Source organism: Plectropomus leopardus, chromosome 15 (genome assembly GCF_026936395.1).
Source record: "Plectropomus leopardus strain MGB_pleo_1.0 chromosome 15, ASM2693639v1, whole genome shotgun sequence".
In the NCBI taxonomy this organism is placed as follows: domain Eukaryota; kingdom Metazoa; phylum Chordata; class Actinopteri; order Perciformes; family Serranidae; genus Plectropomus; species Plectropomus leopardus.
The window spans coordinates 7,030,128-7,047,155 of record NC_142190.1 but is presented as its reverse complement, the minus strand read 5'-3'; the positions used below and the strand labels follow the sequence as shown (position 1 = coordinate 7,047,155).

At 38.6% G+C, this 17,028-nt stretch overlaps 1 protein-coding gene across 2 annotated transcripts in view; it reads left to right on the top strand.

Annotated features, from left to right (window-relative positions):
• The window catches only part of pof1b (POF1B actin binding protein), a 36,984-nt gene that overhangs the window by 11,597 nt on the left and 8,359 nt on the right, over window positions 1-17,028 (top strand). Inside the window, exons 3-10 of one of the 2 annotated variants that reach the window (XM_042499018.2) lie at window positions 8,287-8,543; window positions 11,297-11,330; window positions 11,711-11,791; window positions 12,650-12,742; window positions 14,093-14,206; window positions 15,085-15,237; window positions 15,919-16,038; window positions 16,601-16,732. In XM_042499018.2, coding sequence (XP_042354952.2) covers window positions 8,287-8,543; window positions 11,297-11,330; window positions 11,711-11,791; window positions 12,650-12,742; window positions 14,093-14,206; window positions 15,085-15,237; window positions 15,919-16,038; window positions 16,601-16,732 — 984 coding nt within the window. Of the gene's footprint in view, window positions 1-8,284; window positions 8,544-11,296; window positions 11,331-11,710; window positions 11,792-12,649; window positions 12,743-14,092; window positions 14,207-15,084; window positions 15,238-15,918; window positions 16,039-16,600; window positions 16,733-17,028 lie in introns of both variants that reach the window. The other variant, XM_042499019.2, reaches the window with a different exon arrangement.

Below are 17,028 nucleotides of genomic sequence, written 5' to 3'. Positions count from 1 at the left end.
GGACATGCTTGCTGCTGTGAGGATGGAATCTGTCGTCGTTTAGTTGTGAGATTTTAGTTGTGAGATAAAACCGATTCAAGGATTGTAGGAGTGTGACAAACTGTATCTGACAGGAGAACTTAAGCATTCTTCCTTTTGAAATAGGTTTTTATATCCGCTCAGCTGCGTCTTGAGCGACGTCTGTAACTGTTGTAGGTTATGCAAAGTATTTAGACATAATTACAGGATAGTGTAGGGGAGCGTCACATTGTGGAGAGGCAAGAATTTGAAATGGGATGCAATGGTTTTAATGGTTAATATGACGAAACCTCTGAAAATATGCAGCTTTTAATTAAATTATATAAATAATGTACTCATAAAATGTTCCTCGTGCATCTGTTGGAGTTGATTTGTAGCTTTCAGTTTCACTTTTGTCGCTGTTGTGGAAGAAAAACTTTGCAGCGACAGTACTTTAAAGCTTAACAACATTTCTGAACAAAATTTAGAGTTTTGCACCTGACAGACGGGTTTGCAGTCACCTTGTCGGTGCTCATATGCGCCTCTTGGAAATGCTTAGGATCTCTTGTTACAGGAGCATAAGATGATCTCAAAGATACGTTTGCAAAAGTTTCTCATGCTCATGATTTGTCTTCATTCACATTTTTGCAGCTGAAAGTCCTCTGTATATTTTTATCTTATCACAGCTGCATGCCATCTGCTCCACTGTGTGCCTCTGGTAAACGTTCACATTTCTGAAGCTGTCAGGCTGGTGCTTTGACTGAGTTACAGCCTCGTGGTGAGGTCACTGACATGGCTGCTCACAGTTGGTTTTCTTGGTAAAATGAGGATATCTTTTATTTATTTTTTTGACTAATTATGGTTTGGTTGGTGGTTGTAAAAGTGTAGCCTGATAATGACACTGATTTTGTATCTTTTTTTTATTTAGTCTGATCATTTTTATATTTGTTGTTTTGTGTTTGCTCTGAACAGCCTGTGGTGAATGATTCCTCTGTCTCATCAATATAACTTTCCGCTAACAGCTGATATCTTTTGCGAGGAGCAGTATGTTCATCGGAGGATTTTAGCTGATTTGTGACTGTTTACATCAATGTATGCTATTGTTCCACTTGCAACATGTGTGAATATGTCCGACTGAAGAACTCCTGCAGGCAGTTGCAAAAGCAGAAACTTCTGCTGCTAAAGGAGCTGATAAAGCAGCTGAGTGAGTCCAAGTCCCGTCTCTTCTCCTACACAAACTGAACCCAGGCACGAAAGCTGGTAGGAAGTTTGGAGTTTGCACAAACAAAATACTTTACTGTGATGAAAAAATGGAGAAGGTCAGTGCCAATCTACAGAAAAAATACTAAGTCATTAAATTATGACTGCTCAAAACCAATATGGCCTGTTACTGCACATTGTGCCACCCGGTCTAATTACTGATTTGTCATCGCTGAAGTTTGTTGCTCTGGAGACTCCTGATTCATAATAACTTTGTCAAGGTTTTCAAGGTGATGACATGCCAAGCAGTTGTAACTTAACTTGTGCATGTGCTTTCTTGTTGCTTTTTTTGAGAAATGCAGTGAATAATGCAATGCACCATAAAACAGTTTTTTTCTGCATCACTGCATCTTATCACTGTGTCTTATCACTGTTTGGTTACATGACCTGTACCTTTTTTTTTTTTTTTTTTTTAAATTTCCGAAAGTAGGAGTAGTAGTAGAGATTACACTTAAAGTTGACTCAAATAACACTGCAGCAGTCTGTGAAACTGAAAGTGCATGGTCTAGACGTGCTTGATATGAAAAATATTTGACTTTTGTTATGATTTGGTGCTATAAAAGTAAAAATTGAGAGTTCCTGTTGTTTTTTATGTCCCTGCACCGGCGATAGCTGTGGGCAAACACACTAAATTTTCAGCTACTCCGTCCATCTTTCCCATTCTTTTGTATATACAATATCTCTTGAGAAGTTGATATCTCAAGAATGTTTTGAGGTAATTTTCTTGATGAACTGAATAGAATTTGGTAATCAAAGATACTAAAAGATAAAGATACTAAAACCTGTTTTGGTCCGTAACCCACAAATTTGTACTCTAAATCTGAAAAATAAACTCACACAAATGTTTAACAGTATGATAAGAAGGTCTTGAGTTGCACAGTTGTGACCTTAAAAAAGCTAGTTTTATTCATAAGTTGCACATGATTAAAAGCTGGAAAAATTTCTGACTGTGCAAAGGTGGACATAGTGTAGTGGTGCAGAAATCTCAATCTTATCAAGCGATATCAATATCGAATCGAAAGGGGGAAAATGTCAATGCAAAAAGAAAGTTAACACAATTTAAATAAAATCAACTTGATTTCTTAGAAATAAGTGTCTTTATCTTTACATACAAAGGAAGAATTAGGAAAAATCTAACTTTAATTTGGAAAATATATAAAAAGTTTAAAAACAGTTAATGCAGCATGCACAGGTTGAAATTTTCTAATTGCACTGAGAGACTCACAAAAAATGACTTCATTAGGAGGAGATGTTTTGCAGTTTGCACACACAGAGACTTACACAAAGAGCCTGTGTGGTAAAATGACTCTTCTCTCTCTATTATCATCCTCTAGTGTTACTCAGCTACACACAGAGTCCTGAGCGCCTGAACACTGACCTATATCCACACACACACACACACACACACACAAACACACACACACACACACACACACACACACAGGCACACACACACACACAGGCACACACACACAGGCCTGACATGGTGAAGAGGTGATGGTGTGCTGAGTTTGGATATTGGGTTTCTGGTGTTTGGTGACCCGCCTTTCACAGCCTGTAGAAGTGAAACTACATCAGTCGGCTTCTGATCCTAAAAGGACTTTGACTGATTTTTGTTTGCATTTGAAACAAGAAGGTGCAGTTTATTGAGATTATTTGATAAATGAGTTTTACCTGAAAAACCCCTGATGTGTCACCACATGTACAGGAGATTTTACCTGCAGGCACAGAGAGGAAAATCAAAGTAATCTCAACATGTCACTGTAGTTCAACAACTTTTTGATGTCAGATTGAAGACTTTAACTGGAGGCGCACACATGCATGAATGGAGCATGATAGACTTATTTAGGGGGGGCAGCTGAAAAAAACATACAAACAACCATTTCCTGCATAAATACTTATGTAGGGCTGCAGCTAATTTTGTTTTTCATTAAAAGTAACCCGTTAATTATTCATTTGATAAGTCAACATATTTTTTTAGGCTTTACATTTTCGAAAAACTGTGGAAATTGCACATAATTCGTTTTTTCACCAACTGTCCAAGATGCATAGTATTATATTTACAATAATATGAAACATTTTAACTCACACCTGAGATGTTGGTAACAGATAATAGTGTCATGAATGATTTCAGCTATTAATAACTTATCAAAATTGTCATCTATTGATTATGAATTGATTATTCGATTCAGATCCAGTCTTATTTTACTTGCACAACTGTAAGCAACAGACAAGACGAACTGCCATTATTGGTAGAATAATTTCAACTTGATCCTAATACAAATGAACTTAATAGATTCTAAAATCAAGTTGTTTTTTTTTTGTAATGCTGGAGCAAGCAATATACACTTAATTACAGAAAATGGGTAAAACATTTTCTACGTGTTGTTGGAAAATCAGGTTTTTAAGGACTCACTTTAGACAGAAATAACATGAAGTGTTTGACCTGTGGCTGCTCTGTTCTGCCTGCGCTCTCACACTTTTTGAGGTCAGTCTACTTTTCATAGATCTGCAAACACACATACACACGCACATACACGCACCAGCCTATCATCATAAAGTTGTTATCCTCCGACACATTCTACACGGCGGTATGAGCTCAGGTCTGGCTGTGGATCTCTGGAATGTAGCGTTTGCAGGTTAGCTGCATATGAAAGTCTGTCAGAGTCCACCTGAGACATTTCTGTCATCCCTGAAAATGAGCCACACCACCACCAGCAACCCTTACAAAACAAAAACTGTTTCAGGCTTACGGCTGCAGAGCTTCTGTTCTTAAAAGTAAGCTATTTTAAAACCTGGCCATGTAATTCCAGATGATTTTGGCTGGGTTGTAGTCAAGTTTTTACACGCACAGTTTTGCTTTGCAAGTAGCAGGGTGTATTGGTGATTTTGTATAGTTTATCCATCTTTCTATCCATCGAACACTTTGATCCAGAGCAAGATATCTGTAACTGTAACTAGCCAGATTCCCATCATTTTGTGATTGTCGAATTCCCAGAGCATGAATTATTTGGAGACCCCCTGATCTGTCATGTAGCATCACCATCGGGCAAAATTTAAACTCTCACACCACCATCAATAAGTTAAACTCCAGTGTGATTTTTAGTACATCTAAATTATTACCCAAATTTTCACTTCAAATACAGCTTGGAAAGGATGGTATAAATATCACTGTAGTAAGCAGCGTCTTATCATTAGGACTGATATGTCCGGTATGTCTGGTGATAACGAGGTTGTTGTCCTTGACTTGTTTTGCATACAGACTGGTTTCAGGTCCATCTTTCGTCTCCACAATCTCCCTTTCTCTGCAGGAATGACAGGCATGTTACTGTAGCAGCCGCAGCCCTGCAGCGTTCAGACACACCCACCTCCATATGACGCAGACGTCTCACACTCCTTATCCTCACTGTTGCACTCCTCTCTTATTTGCATGTTAATGTCTAACAACAAAATCATAGTTATAACAGCCCTAGAAGTGCCAACCTTTGGGCCTGCTGTGACCTGTGAGCTCCGCAGGATCATAAACCAAACTTTAGGTTTAACATCGTCTTCACTGCAGCCAGAGAGGGTTTGACTTTACAATCACACGCTGTCAGATACCAGAGTTGTGTCAGTTGACTTTCTTGCCTTAGTGCCAAGCCCTTATTCAAACACTGAGAGATCTGCTTCTGATGTGATGAAAATAACTCCACAGGTGTGTGGATTAAAGTGCAAATGTGCGTTGTTAAATGTTTGTTTTTGTATTTCTTTCATTGGCTCGTACTCTGTCACAAGGCCTATTATGGCAACCATGTTTTTATCAAATTTAGCACATTAGAGGGCTGCTGAGACAATTTTGCATTGAGATATGTTGGTCTCTGTGACAGACTAAGTTAGTAGCAAACCTGCAGTTTGCAACATGACAGTGTTTGCTTATGTTTCACCTGCTTTGACTCAGCTTTTGTGAGAGTGCATGCTGGATTTGAAACAACATATAACAGTGAGTTTCTTCCGAGGCACAGAGTCCAAAAACCCAACAGTTTAACGTGTTTAACCTGCAGTTCAATCTGATGAACATAACAGTTGTTCCCTGCAGGAATTAAATTCCTATCAGCCTCTGTTAGTGTTGGTTCCTGTTCACTGCCGCAGTGTACAATAACTGAGCTTGCTGGAATTCAGTGTTGAAATCAAACCTTCTTTCAGGTTGTTGTTCTTCCGTTCCTTGCAGTGTCTTGATTATTTTCTTTTCTTTATGTAACAATACTGAAACTTAACTGCCATGCCAGTGTTTCCTGGTAAAGAAGATATTATGTTTTTTTAGTCTTTCTTCCATTGGTTTTGCTGCATGGGTGGTGGCTGCAGGAAGTGCAAAGAGTTACAATTACTCAAAGACTTAGACACAAAAGAGACGAGGAACTTAAGCATCTGAAGTGTTTCTGAAGTAGCGGTTTATCAGGAACACCAACAATCATGCTGCTATAAATCCTCCATGAAGCTTAGAAATGGCATATCATAATTTAAAGATGCCACCTTTTACATCAATGTTTGGTAGTTGTTTCCAATATTTTGTCCTCTTCTGCATAAATGAAAGAAAAGAATGCAGCCTAAAAAATAAGCACCGAGTGGCCTGAACACTTGTCTGACACAGTGTCAACAGAAACTAAACATTATATTGCTGGCTTCACGGCCCCATGCAGGTCTTGGTTGCCCTCCAATGGCACAAAAACGTAAACTTCACCTGCTGGGAAACGCTGGCTCTTTATCTCCCCCAGGGCTCATGAGGAATCTGGCTCGACCGCTCTGCACAGCCACAGTTTGGAAATTTAAGAAGGCATGACATCAGACAAAATGTCCTCACTGTTTGTGTTTGTGAGGGGTGAAACCAAGATAAAGATCAAATTAAGCCCCACATGGCAGAGCCTGGAACATCTCACAGAAGAGATACGCTTCTCTGTTTAGAAATCCCTCATTTCCATCCTTCCCTGTTTCCAAAGGAATGTAGCTAATCTCTTTAGTATGAATTTCCTTTTATTACCCAAAATGAAAGAGAGTATTAAGATAATTTAGTGAGCCAATAGGGAGTTAGGGAGTTATCTGAAAGGAAGACGGAGTGAAACTGAGCTGGCTAAAAGCTCACTTGGCCGCAGGATTTTTGCAATGCAGTAGGAACTTCGTACTGCAGCGTCATTGAGCCCAGAGTGCTGCTGTTGTGACCAAACACAGCATGGCAGTATTGTCCATTATGGTGCCCAACTCAAATTCTGGTATCACAGCTAAACAGTGCACAAACAAAATATGTTTCTAAAGCCATTAAAGGAAGAAATAGGCAGTGCAGTAAAACATCTTCGTACATATTTGTACTGCCTTGTTTTACTTTACAGTTTGGTTTGAGTTTGATAGACAGAGAAAGAGGGCGCCGTAGTTTTGGGCACTTGGAAATGCGGAAGTGCAATCTGTCATTCGAGCAACAACCTTCATGCCAGAGATCATTTAAACTGAGACATGAGATTAGGGCGCTGATAAAATTGAGGGAATTTTACTATAGTTCATTAATGTATGCTACATATTTTATGATAGAAAGCTGGTTAAAAATCCACAAAGTATCCCTCTAAGGCAGATGCATGCTGGGACACGGACGCTCAAGTTACCCATGTGGAAATAAAAGTCATTCACCTGTGTTTTTGATGTGCTGATTTGACTGAAATGTTAATCACAGACTCAAAAGAATTAATAACTAACCCATCATAATACCCCAACTTTGTCCACCAACCCTAATGATATATTGCATTTGGAGGGACAGGCATACAAACGTGCAGGCCCGGGGGATTTGGTGCAGTTGTAAGAAAAACTGCTACGCCCTTGGATTAAATCTTTAAGACGGGAGGGGTTAAATCAGGCTGCTAGTGGAGAAAAACAAACACAGGCCTTTCAAAAAACCCAACCAGCCTGTCAAAAAAAGAAATAAGCGCCAACGTTCATTCATCATTCTGTATCAGATAAAACCGCAGTCAGGATTTTCCCTCTGCTGGCTTCACATGAGGTCATCTTATTGCTGAGATGGTACTTCAGGTCTTGTGGGTGTAACTGAGAAGAATTGAAAAGAATTTGCAAAGTGCTTTTTAACAGCTAGTTTTGTCACAAAGTGCACCACGGGAGCTAAAAATAGACGAAAAGAGGTTGAAACAGGACAAGGCAAACAAATACTTTTACTGTGGACCACCACTGTTAGCAAACAGACAGGTGTTTGCAGAGAGTGAAAGGGCTTCCTGCATAAAGAGCATACACAGCAGGCGGCTCAGCGTCGCATTAGATAACAAGTTATGCAACAACAGTCAGACTCGACTCTGTTGCTACACGCAGGTAAAGGAATTGATGGGTGTGTTTGGCTTATAGCATGCATAGGTGCAGTGTGGACTGTGCAGGGTGGCAGGTGGAGACCTTAGGGTTCACTGCTGAGCTCCATAGAAGTGATAAATGCCAAATTGTCGATGTGGTCAAAAGTTTGTGGACACATTTTTATGTGCTTTGGTCTCTGCACATTTTTCTTAGTTATGGCCTCTAAGCTCTAATTAACCCTAAGGGGACTGTTTGGCGCACTATACCTGCTTTTCATTCTTCGTTTTTTTTGATAATTTTGTCTGTGTTCATGCAAATAGCATAAATTTTGGTAAGGTTATTAAGAGTATTTTGGTTTAATCCTGGAATTCTCAGCTCAACTCCTACAGTAAGTCTAAAATACACTGTGGAAACAAAATTGGTACATTCATACTGTTAAGTGCAAAGATGTGCCACTGAAACCTGTTCAAACTGCATTTTTCAATCCCAAAACCATCAAAGCATAAAAACATTCATTTTGTTATTTCTGGAATGTGTCATTTTTAGTATTTTACACTTGATGATGTCTTTTTTTTAAACCATATTTGGCATATGGAGAAAATACATGCTCATTCTATTTATTTATAAAAACATAGTGGCCTATAAACATATTTTTCTTGGCACAACATATAAACACACAGAGGTTAAAAATCTGTCTCTGCCCTGTTCTTCCAGGAGGAGGAGGAAGACGATGAGGAAGAAGAGGACACAGTGGAGGTGGAAGAGGTGGAGATTGTCAATGTCATACAGACAAAGCAGCCACCGCCGGCGATACAGAAGATCACCAAGGAGGTGAAGACCGAGTTAAGGGAAGTGTCCCAGCCGACCAAGATGGACACACGGTACTTTGGCGAGCTGCTAGCCGATGTCTACAGGAAGAACTGTGACATCCACTCCTGCATCTCTGAGCACGTGTCCAAGATCCGTGGACAGTAAGTCTAATTTGGCATTAAGTTCTCTCTATAGCAAGATACAAAGGATGAAATATATCTCTATTATCTATTATCTGTGAACAAAAAAAGGATTTTTCCGGTCCACATGAAATTATTACAGAAAGACAAATTGGCATCATGAAGGGTTTTCTTACAGAAATGTCTTTATTTGGAGGGTCCGTCCCACCACAAGTCCTGATATCCAACACCTGAGAGTCAGCAACAAAATAGCAGTGCCTTTACAAGCTAACTTTTCCTGAAGGAGGTCATTCTCATACTCTATATGCTGGTACATGAATGCATCATCCTGAAATTTTCATTGAAGTCTTTCTATAGAATAGTAGAGTGGTGCAGGACTGAGTCCCAAAACCCAAAAATGAGTAGCATTTCAGCACTGGCGGTTCCCTTGTCTCAAAGTCAATGGGTTTATTGAAATAGTTTTTGGTTAGTAATCTGAAATAAGGTTGGTGGTTGACACAAGTTTAAGAGATTTTCATGTTATGTACTGGGACATAAAATGTGTAAAATGTATAAAAAATAAAAATAAAAAAAATTTGAGAAGTTATTGTTTTAAATCACCACCACAAAATATATTGCCACATTGTGACCTATTTACAAAGGTAAATGGTCAAAAATAGAATTGGTGGTTGGTTAAGGGTTAAGTTTAGATTTTGGCTGAGGATGCACCTTAATTGATAACAGTTAAATAGAGGATAAAGAAATACATTTTTAAATTTTGAATAAAAAGACCCTGATTAATGTATTATGCATATTATTTGCATATACAGTGCATACACTTATTTGCCAGTTTATTTGGAGCATCTTGTGTACCTAATAAACCGGCAGCTTAGTGTGATGACTTAGACCTGAACCACTGTTTAACGGACTCTAAAACTCGAGGCACTAATCTTCCCGGAGACAGTTTTTGTCAGTGTTGCAAAAATTTCATATTGGATTAAACCAACAATAGACATACCTAATACTGATAATTAATAGCTTTTTAAGTGATGATATCATTCAGTCTGGTTTTATTATCCTGGCATTAACAGTAGGAATAGTAGACTCCTACACGCAGTTGTGGGATATTGTCATGGAGATAGACGCTGGGTTTAGTGGTTTGGATTAGCACCATGAGTATCATGCTGGAACAAGTCAAAGGTGAGTTTTGGTAGTTTTTTTTCTTTGGTTTATCTCGTAATTCTTTTACACACACAGCAGATGCCCTCGAGGGGAGAAAAGAAAAAGAAAGAAATTCTAAGGAAAACAGTCAAATGTCCTCAACCCTATTGTACAGTTTTACTTAGAAGTAATATTACAGTTTTGGTAGTCATCTATTTCCAGTTACATCACCTGATAGTGAGGATAGGTGGTTACAGGAATTCTGGGTGTGAAAAAAGGGAGGAGGAGGATGATGCAGCCAATGAGAGCGAGATGCACCTCAGAGCAGCAATTTGTGAACGTGAGGTTTTTGTCCATGTAGCCACCACCCAGTTGATTCATATGCCGGCATTTTAAAGTGTGTGTGTGTGTGAGAAAGAGATTAATGATTAATCCTCCTCAGACTTTTCACCTCTCTGTCAGCCAGCTGTGACATGTGAGGCTCCAAATCACTCAGCACAGACGCCTGTATTAGTGTACATGTGTATTGACTTACAGTCAGGTGTTGAGTGGTGTGATTGAAATCATTGTCATGCTTTTAAAGAGTGAGTCTGGTGTGTTTTTTCTTTATTTTCAATCCCATGAAAAAACCCAAGTCAATCCCAAATACTCAGTCCCAAATGCTGCAATAACTATTTGCCAGAACACTAATAGTTAATTTGGCTGAAAATAAACCCCAACAAATGCACTTTCCTATTGTTTTGGTGCTGTTTGGTAAAAACTACAGTAGCCATCTGTTTTCAAACATTACATAGTGAAAAACATAAATGACATGGTGGTGACCCAATTCAAAGTTTTACATCTTTACAAGTGAGGCATTCACTAAGGCAAGAAAATGTAGAATAATGCAAATTATACAGGTATGCTTTAATAAAAACATTTGTCTACCGATTTGTATCACAAACAACATTAAAGCAAAATTGCACATACATTTTTATTAACTGTGTTTACATGGAAATACAAACTATAGTCCTTTTTAAATTGCAGTTAGCTTTGAGTCATTGATTTGGAATATGTACAACAATAACATGCAAAAAGTTCACAAAAGCACGCACATCCAGCAAAAAGAACTAGGTGCAGAAAAAGAGATAATATGAGAGGAGAAAAAGCAAAGTCTATGCTCTGGATTATACTTCAATAGATAGTAAAGACCACTGAGGTAATGTTTCGAGCTACACGCTCTCCATCAGACTGATGATTATATTAAATATGTACTGGACCGTAATATAGTGTGCTTTTTTTCTCTTCTGTGACAATAGAATATGAATCATCGGCGTGAATCATAAAATGCCACTAAATGTTAATAAAAGATCACATTAAATTCTTCCACACGCTGTACCTAATTTCAACTCCAAGCTAATTTTAATGTTTCAGCTGCAATAATTAGTTTACCACCTGCTGCTTATATTGCCAGACAGGAGGTGAATCCCCTCAATGTGACACACACACACACACACACACACACACACACACACACACACACACACACACACACACACACACACACACACACACACACACACACACACACACACACACACACTCCACTCATTCTGTCTTTCTCATTGTTTGTCTTTCCTCTCTGTGTGTTACAGGAAACACCAGCTGGATCCCAGCAATGACTACAAGGTGAGAAGCAAACCTGCATCACACACATCTGATAAATAAATCTGGACTGAGCCAAGCAGACACAGAGTTTTATCTGAAGTTAAAGTCGCCCTAGTCTGAAATTTAATTCAGAACAATATAAAATATTCAGCTCGCTTTGGTCTAAACATCAAACATTAACTGTCATTTTTTCTGTTTGATTTTGCACACAAAACATATCAATGCAGCCGGTATGTTTGTTTTGTATGTTCTCCTAAGGAGCCTAATTATGGCAAATTTGTGAAAATAATTCTAAGGACTTTCTTCTTGCTTTATTTTCCAAAGGTTTTTATTCATTTGCATCTATTTTGGTGTGTGTGTGTGTCTGTCTGTCTATCTGTGTGGTGTGTGTGTGCATTCAGGTGGAGAGAGAGGAGGTGGAGGCTTTGCTCCCCAAAGGAGCCACTGAACTGACCAAACAACAAATCCGCTACCTGCTGCAGGTGAGTTATTTGTAATATTATTTAAGATATATTGTAACAAATTAATTTTTAGTTGACTGGAATATGATACACTGTATTGACATATATTTATTTATCCCTAATTTTAGGCATGCACCACATTTTTTACTTTTTTTATCATTTAGCTTCATTCTTTTTTGTTGAAAAAAGGGAGATTTGTCTCCCTGAAGAACTGAGTTTGCAAACAACACTGTTTTAACTTCACTTCTGTCACTACATCATAAACAACACAAGAGCTACACCTTGTTGATTGATGTTAAGTTGCTTTTTAAAATAATTTTAACCCATTTCTTTCTTGGTCACATATTGATCAACTAAATGTGTGTTTTTATAGATTTATCTATAGAATTCTATTTTTTTCAATGTGAAACACTTTTTTTACATGCCCCAGTGAATAGCTTAAAGTAAAGCAAATATGACTCTTTAAAAGTGTTTATAATGTATTTTTTTCAATGGTTGTAACTTCTGCTGAGCTGATAATTGTTAAATTAAATATTAAATTTAAAATTTATAATAGCTTTATGTAGCTGTAAACATACACAGTATAATGACATGCAATTACACACGTTGACAAACTCTTTAGTGTGCTATAAAGCATTTATTATTTTTATACACATTTACACTTGATTTACAGGCTGGTATAAAAAGTATACTTTAAATTCATTTTGACTTATTATTAGCTGTGATTCTGTGAGGCAATGAGCGTCATCTCTCTCTTCTTCATCACTCGTGGAAATGACTGAGATTGTTATTCAGATATGTAAATATCTGTCACAGATAAGAAGTGGTCACTGAACCCTCCCTGGTGCTTATTCATCTTTCTGTGTGTTTCTTTGTCAGACTCGTCTCACTGCAGATAAGAGCATGCGTCTGCTGCTCTCCACCTTCAGCAGTCTGAGAGAGGAGCTCCTCCACATGTCTGAGGACCTGCGGGTAAGAAAACACATTACTTCGTTGCTAAGAGACGCTGAAGGAGTTAAATTTCATCCTAGTTTTGTCATTATAACCCAAACCCTAAAGCTCCTCCCTTCTCTGTGTGGGCTGACCACTGACAGACAGTAAAAAACAAACACATTGCCAGCATACCAGTCAGACAAACAACACCTCCAAAAAATACCACAAAAATGAAATAAAAAACAAAGCTTGATAGAAACATTTTTCAGATCATTTATTCAAGCAAAAGTATTAAAATCACAAGTAAAGATTTTACTTAAAAGTATATTTTCAGCAAAATACAAATGTCTGATTAGATTTTTATTATTATTATTGTTGTTATTATTATTATTATTGGTGCATGCACATGTAAGCAGCATGGTAATCTTCCAGCTGGTCAAGATGGTTTTCATTTTTTACATTATATTCTGGTGGGTAATTTAAGTCATAGATTTGATATTTTACATAATAGATATGTAAATCTATAATCTGCACACTGTCTAATAACTAAAATGTTCCCATCAGAATTTCCAGATTTTTGTATTTACTGAGAGTACTTGAGTATTAGAAATGAAATTCCCACAAGATAATCAAGTAATACATTTATTGTTATTTATTCATCATTATTTTGGCACTATTGTTTCCTTGTGTAATGAGCAAACAGTGGTGGTAGTGACTCTTATTGGCTCATAATAAAATGTTTTCACACAGATTTAGATCCTCCTTACAGCTCTGTGTGTCAGTATGTCCCCGCAGCACATTATATGAGCCTGTCACAATCCTGCAAACTCATTTAATGCTTTGAATTACAGCTGTCAGGCCAGATAATGACAGCTTGTTATTGTCATTGTTGATGCGGAGCAGTGGGGACAGTTTTATTGTGTGCTTGCATTGCTGAACAGAAACAATTAGCATCTCACACAGACAGAATGCAAATGTCGTTTTTTCTAACAAAAAGAGACATAAACTATTCTTGGCACCATGTCACTTTATATTACTATTTTGTACCTTGTTTTCTTATTTACTTAGCACCTTGTTTTTTATTATTCTTTTTTTTTTAATTTGTAATCATTTTTTACTATTTTTTACTATTATATTGTTCTTTTTATCCTATTCCTATAGCTGCTGCGACACTGCAGATTTCCCCACTGTGGGACTACTAAAGGATTATCTTATTTTATCTTATCTTATCAACACAATAAAAGCAGGTATCCACTTCAATCACCTACCGTCACATGATGTCGACATATCTGAGAGGAATTGAGAGGAAATATGTTATTGATCAAACATGAACATGACAAAATTTGCCAAAGTATTACTGAAGATGTGTCTGTCTGTCTCTTGTCGCAGCGTCTGGAGAGCGAGAAGGAGGGTTTAGAGAGAGATCTGAGCTTCAAAGCCGACCAGGCAAAGCAGTATGACTGCCTCCTGGAGGCCGTCCGAGAAAACAACAGACAGCTCCAGGTACAATGCTTCCATCTGTGTGTGTGTTTGTGTGTGTGTGTGTGTGTGCGCGCATGTGTGTTTTAAGTAAAGTTAAAGATCATGCATTTACTTGTTTTACTGTAGACCAGAATGCCCTGCAGAGCCTGGTGTCTGTAGAAGGTTCAGGTTAACACAAAACTGGACTCAAATCTAAAAAGTAATCATCTCGACACACATTGTGTTCTTTTATATTTTGTGAAAAGGTAAATGTATGTAGCAGTGTATATGTCAGAGCATATGTTAGAGAGTTTAATGTTAAAAACAAAGTACATATTTTAACATGTAAGTCATTTTAATTACAATTTATCATTCTTATTTTTAGTTTTGCCATCATTTTCTTTGCAGTCAGTGACATAACTATAACAAAGTCCAACAGGACAAGAGTCAGATGATCAGACACGTTGTAAAGCATTTATCCAGATAAGTTCAACCACTGAATTTAGAGCAAGTGCGTCCAAAATAGTGGAAGTAATTCCTCCGTGCACAAGACATTTTTGCACAGAACTTTCTCTAAGTCTGGTAAGCCAAAGTTGAAGTCTGTATATAAAATATTATTGATGTTTACAAGTAGAAGTTTGGGTTATGTTTTAGGGTTTGCTTTTTTTCTTTCTTTTCCCATTAAGTTTGGCTAACCTGCGGGGGGGTTGGTATCAAAAAGTATGTCAGTCAAAACTGGACAAAAACGCCACAGTTTAGTATGTAAGTTAAAATAAATTTGAAGGAAAAGAAAAAAATCCTAGTTTAGTATGTCAATCAAAAATGGACACAAACTTTGCCAATTTACTAGTTGGTCTTAAATTCTGAGTGGCATCCTGAGTGGCATTAAAAATGTGTGTGTGTGTGTCGTCCCTCTCCAGGCATCTCTGAAGGAAACCACCATCGCCCAGCGTTCTCTGGAAACTCAGCTGATGAGCAGCCGAAACACTGAATCAAGCCACGACTTCAAGATCAAAGAGGTGGAGGGGAGGATGAGAGCTCTGGAGAAGGAGAACGAGATGCTCCGGCAGAAGGTAACACGCTGTCTGTCTCACCATCAATTATCAGCAGAGATCAGTTCAATCGTGTCTTAACCCTTTGAAACCTGAGCAAATTGGCTTGATTTCGTTAAGAAAAATTAAGAAGGCAATGAGTAACAAGAAATGACTCAAAAATATTGATATCAAACCAACCAGCTCAAATTTCAAGTATTGAAATGTTTGATGTCGACCCATGTTTGAAAGGGTTACTTGTAATGACAGACGGGGAGTTTTCTGGAGCACTGAGCTATTCTGAAGTTTGGCAGACTCTTGATAATACGGTTGTTAACACTCGTGCTTAGATCTTGTAGAACAAAGAGTCAAAAATACTTGCGTGATGAAAAACACGTTGATCGTGAGTTTGGAAACGAGGTGCAGGTAGCCTGCAGTAAAAACCGTTTGGCCTCTGATTGTAGTTCAGTTTTCAAGCCAGCTTTTATTTTCTTCATGACATAAATCAATCTCAGTGAAGATTCCAAAATGAGTTACTCCATGATTGATGAAGATTCCACATTCCAAAGTCAATAATCAGAAAAAAAAAAAATCCCGTCTTGCACAAATATGACTTAGACACTTTAGTTTCAATGACGAGGTCAAAAGATAAAAATAAGGCAGGTGTTAACTCTGCAGCGAGGCTGATGGTTTTCTGTCCTCTTGTCGTCCATGTGTCTGCAGCTGGCGGGACAGGGCAGCAGCAGCACCCTGCACATCAAGACAGAGGAGCTGTCCCGTCAGTACAGAGACCAGCTGAACTCCATGAGAGAGGAGAAAGACCGGGAGATCACCAGGCTGCGGGTGGATAGACCCATTCTCTCTCCCCCTTTCTCCCTCACTTTCTCTCTCTCTCACTCACCCCAGCCCTACTTTTCTTCCTCACCCCTGCACTTATTCCCCCTCTTTCCCCCTTTCACCCTCACCCCTCACTCTCTCCCTCCATGTCCCTTGATCCCCCTCTCCCATACCCCTGCACTCTTTCACCCTTTCTCTCTAACCCTTGTTTCTCTCCCTCTCTCACCACCTCTCCCCCTTTCTCCTTCAACCCTCTGTGTCCCCTATCTGTCCCTTGTCCCTCTCCCTCACCCCTGGTCTCTCGTCTCACCTACCTCCCTCCCCCTTGATTCCCCTCTCACCCCCTCTCTGTCCTGCTTTCTCTTCCTTTCTCCCTCAACCCATCCCCCCCTTTTTAACTTTCTCTTTTTCTTATGTCCTCTCTCCCTCTCCCCTTCTCCCTCACACTCTTTCGCAGAGGCGAGCTCTGTCTTGCAGAACATATCTTTTAAGGGCAGCTGTAATGCGGCATGTGCCATTTACTTACTCAGGCTCTCCTTTTACTCATTTGTCTCCGTCCTCCCTCCAGAGCCAGATAACGAAGATCCAGACAGAGGTCACCACCGACAGGTCGTCCTCAGAAAAGAGTCTCCAGCTGAAAATCTCAGAGCTGCTCGCCCTGTTAGAGCAGCGGCAGACCACCATCACACGACAGGAGGAGGTCTGCAACAAAACAAACCAACAGTTTCTCATTTTATTTCAGCCAACTGTTTTACTCTTATTCGTGGAGAGAATAAGAACATCTTTCGACTTAAAGCTTTTTCTGGGACTACAGTGAGCCCAGGGAGCCGAGTACTATGCAAATTTTTTTTTTTTTAAACTATTCCTTTGACTGTGATTTTAAAGCACGTGTGATTTGTAGTAAATGATGCAAAATCTTTGGTATGTTCCATTAATTCTTGTTTATCACAACTTGGGGGATTTTTTTTCATATTTTTTGGCCATCGTTTTCTATAA